This window comes from Pteropus vampyrus, unplaced genomic scaffold, assembly GCF_000151845.1.
Source record: "Pteropus vampyrus isolate Shadow unplaced genomic scaffold, Pvam_2.0 Scaffold118, whole genome shotgun sequence".
Lineage (NCBI taxonomy): Eukaryota > Metazoa > Chordata > Mammalia > Chiroptera > Pteropodidae > Pteropus > Pteropus vampyrus.
This window is the reverse complement of record NW_011888899.1, coordinates 258,297-262,204: the sequence shown is the minus strand read 5'-3', so window position 1 is coordinate 262,204 and position 3,908 is coordinate 258,297. Positions and strand designations below refer to the sequence as shown.

Here is a 3,908-nt window from a genome sequence, read left to right as displayed (position 1 = left end):
GCTCTTGCAATTATTAAAGATTTACAAAACCCACAGTAGCAGCAAGAAAAGGAAGGCTTCTCATCCAGGCTGCCCCGTGAGTGCTGAGGTCACTTAGACACAACTGTGTGGGGAGAGCGTCACCTGGGGTTGTGAGGGACAACACGACACAGAAGCACTAGACTGGAAGCCGAGGGGGGACCTCGGGCCCAGCACCCTCTGTACTGCCCGCCTCGCCTGTGCCCGGGGCGGGGAAGTGGGGAGGAGCAGCGTGCACCTGCCTCCCCGGTGCGCGGGCGGCCTGGCCCAGCTGGTGCCTCCGAATTCCCCAGCGCGGTGCCTGGCGCCCGGGGGGACACTAAGCAAATGCCAGCTGCTCTGGTCCCCCTGCAGACTGATGTGCCACCCACCCCACCTCTCTGTGGTGCAGATGAGGAAACCGAGGCTCAGGAAGGTGAAGCCACGTAGCCAGGGCCCCGGAGCTAGTAAACGATCAGGTCACCTGTCTGGCTCACAGGCCTTTGCTTTCTCCACCAAATGTCACACCACTTGTGACCCAGTGCCTGGTGATGAATTATAAAGCGGTCACTGTGTTTCTAATCAAATTCAGTGGCTGAGATTTTTAAATCCAGACACACACACCCCTCTCAGAGCAACAGATCCCGAAGCGACTTCTTTGGAACTATAGAAGTGTGTGATTTAGGAGAACCTTGCGGATCGGCACTGACACTGTCTTCTGGCGGCGGCTTCCTTTCGTCACAGGCGGTGGTGAGCGAGGAGTGTATCCCTGTGGACCAGTTTGTAGAGCATCTGCTCCCCAGCCTTGTGAGCCTGGCATCGGACCCTGTGCCCAACGTGAGGGTTTTGCTGGCCAAAGCTCTAAGGCAGACGCTGTTGGAAAAGGGTATGTGGACCACTTTCCCGAACTTGTGCATTTTTGTCTTCATCAAGCAGCAGCTAGATTTCTTCTCCAGGGAATTGTAGCAAATTATGGAAGAGCATACTTCAGACTTACCGTATAAATTAACGTATTCACTTTAATGGGTATTTCCTTATTTATAAAATGACAGGAAATGCTTGTGTTCAGTTTTTACATTTGATGAACGTGCTGAAATGCAAAGTATTCCATCTTCTAGAAACGAGGGAACTTTTTGCACATTTTGAGTCGTGCCATAGAGATTTTGAAAGGTAGCAAATTTAAGCCTTAACTACAATTGGGTTTTAATGGTAGGATTTTGTAGTCAGTAAGAAAAAATACATGCTGCCCTGCCAGTTATTTTCAGCCTGAACAGAAGTAGCGTAAGGCGGGGCGGGGGGGGGGGTCCCTGGGAGACTCCCTCCCCACCCCACATGCATAGGAGAGGGTCTCCAGCCTGCCCCACCTGCTCCCCCTCCTGTGGCCCACGCATTGCCAGTTCTTCTGTGTTGGAGGGAAGAAAAGATAATGTATTAAAAAGTTTTAGTTGTAATTTAAAAAAATAAGTCTACCTATTCTGGGGAGTTTGTCTTTCACATTTAGGAAATACTCTTTGATTAAGCAATTTTATCATTTTAAAGGACTTACATGATGATAAAGAACTTATATGTATATGACGAGTCTTTGAAAAGTGATCTATTGTCCTGAGTTGTTTAAAAACCTCCAAATCTAGAGTTTGTTTTAGAACACAGTTCATGGCACACACGGTTTGAACTCATGGTTTCTCTCGCTAGCATACTTTAGAAATGCCGGTCACCCTCATCTTGAAGTCGTTGAAGAGACCGTCCTGGCTTTGCAGTCAGACCGGGACCAAGATGTCTCCTTTTTCGCCACCCTGGAACCGAAGCGGCGGAACCTCACGGCCACCACCGCGCTGGGAAAGCGGGGCTAGCGGCTCTGTGGCCGCCACGGCCCGGCCGTTTCACGCCTGGCACTCGTCGCTTGCCACGATGGTGCCTCCGAGGGCGGAGAGGGCTCTCACGACCCTTTCCCACCTGCTGTCACAGGGACTGCGCCTGGGACGGGCGCTGGTTCCGCGTGGCCCGGCTGCGCCCCACTTGCGCGCCCTGCCTGCCTGTCGCACAGCCTGTGAAAAGGTGGTACGAGCAGGTGCCGGGTGGGGGTGGGACCTCCATGGCATCAGGTCACCTGTGTGGGGCTTGTTTTCTCTATTACAAACTATGTTATTTAAAGCCTCCCCCACCAATGACGTAGTTTGTTAGGAGCTTTCCAGTCTTTAACAGACTCGCACATTTGGCTCCCTTACATTTTCCTATAAAACATAGTTTATGGTATTTTATTTTATTTTTAACTTTAATACTGTACATATGTAAATAACTCCTGACAGGAAAAAAAATATATTAATGTAATATTAGCCTCCTATCAGTGAACAGAACAAATACATCATTTAAATTTATGTTCCACTTTGAATTGCTGCAAATATAGCCCAATTTGTTTACTTTTGAAGAATGTGATAGTTAAAGGAATCTACTAAAGGATGATTTATGGCAGTCTTTCTAATGTTGTACGTTTGTTATAAACTCTCCTTGGAATTTTCCCTCAGGCACTCATCCCTCCCCCTTCTCGAGGGAACTGTAGCCATAAAGATATGTATTGGCTTTCGATGGAGGCAAAAAGCAGAAAGATTTTTCATTCTTACATGGATATGTTAGCACTCGCTTAAGAACTCAGGAGGGAAATTGATCATTGAGATGCGTGGATATCGACTTTATATCTAATGCTTTAGAACCTTAACAAAAAATAAGAAACCATAGTTCTCATCAGGCTATATACTTGCCCACAAATACCTGTGATTCTCGGGGTATTAAATTGTGATATTCTTCAAACTGACTTAAGTATACAGAACTTAGATTTCACGCTTTTAAAATGTAGATTAAGAGAAAGATGCTCTAGCCTTTAAACAGGTTTTTCATTAATTGAAGGTTCTTTGTCCATTTGATTAAGTTCTGCGCACATGTGTGCCATGTTACTTTCCTTGTTTCTGTGATCATCTACTCGGAGGGAGGGAAGGGGGTCTGGGCTGCCCACTGCGGTCCAAGAGCAGCTGCCAAGGGCACGTTAGCTGTGTCCATTCTTCCCTTAGATCTTTTTCTTGTCTTTTCTTTCTTTTTGTTTTAAATAAAATGTCTGGAGCTGTATATTGAATTTCCTGCTATACAGGATGCTCTCCCCTCCCCCATTCTTCCAGCGGAAAGGAAGACGGTCTGTGCCATGCCAAAGACAATGAGGTCCGTGTGAGAACTTGAGAGCGTGAGCCACGGTCGCATCCGGACAACTTCAGCAAAGAGCGAGTTAATAAATTGGAGGCTAAATATTAAGAAAAAAAGAAAACTCAATCCATCCGTGTTCAGTACTTGCTCGTAATAAATGGATGGAGGCCGTGTTTTGCTTCAGTAGCAAGCAATTAAAAATTTTCTTATTGCCTAGAAATTGAGATTGTCATGTTGTTAAAATCTGTTGATCTAGCAGCATAAGTAGAATTATTCAACTGTATTGAATTATTCAATCTTGCATTCTGTGCAGAGCTTAATTTTCCATTAAGAAAAAAAGATTAGCCTCAGTTTGTGTTGTGATCTGTGGAATTCGCATGCTGAATCAAACGGGCTGGTCGGCATCCTAGACACTCTGGTAAATAATTTAACCCTTAAAATTTCATTTTATACATTAAAAAGTTTTCTATAATATAATGCCTTTCCAAAGCAAAGATTTTTTTTTTATGACTCATTTCGCTGCAAAAAGTATGTTTAAGGCTCCCATTTTCTCGTTTTTGGAAACAACCGAGATTTCCCTTAAGACTGTTTTGGCTCCCTGTGGCGTTCTCTCCTGTTGCTCCCCCGGGAGCTTGCTGTTTTCCTGAACGTCCTGTCAGGTGCATTAGTGGAAAAGCACAGGATGGGTTTCTCTCAGGTATGAGCTCCCTCGAAAGGCATCT

At 45.8% G+C, this 3,908-nt stretch overlaps 1 protein-coding gene across 3 annotated transcripts in view; it reads left to right on the top strand.

The window, feature by feature from the left end:
- Positions 1–3,536, top strand: part of LOC105296080 (serine/threonine-protein phosphatase 4 regulatory subunit 1-like) — a 72,837-nt gene extending 69,301 nt beyond the window's left edge. For all 3 annotated transcript variants that reach the window (XM_011366016.2, XM_023534100.1, XM_023534101.1), the window contains 2 exons: positions 742–883; positions 1,690–3,536. In XM_011366016.2, coding sequence (XP_011364318.1) covers positions 742–883; positions 1,690–1,847 — 300 coding nt within the window. In that variant the 3' untranslated portion in view covers positions 1,848–3,536. The remainder of the gene's footprint in view (positions 1–741; positions 884–1,689) is intronic.
- Positions 3,537–3,908: the final 372 nt, after the last annotated feature.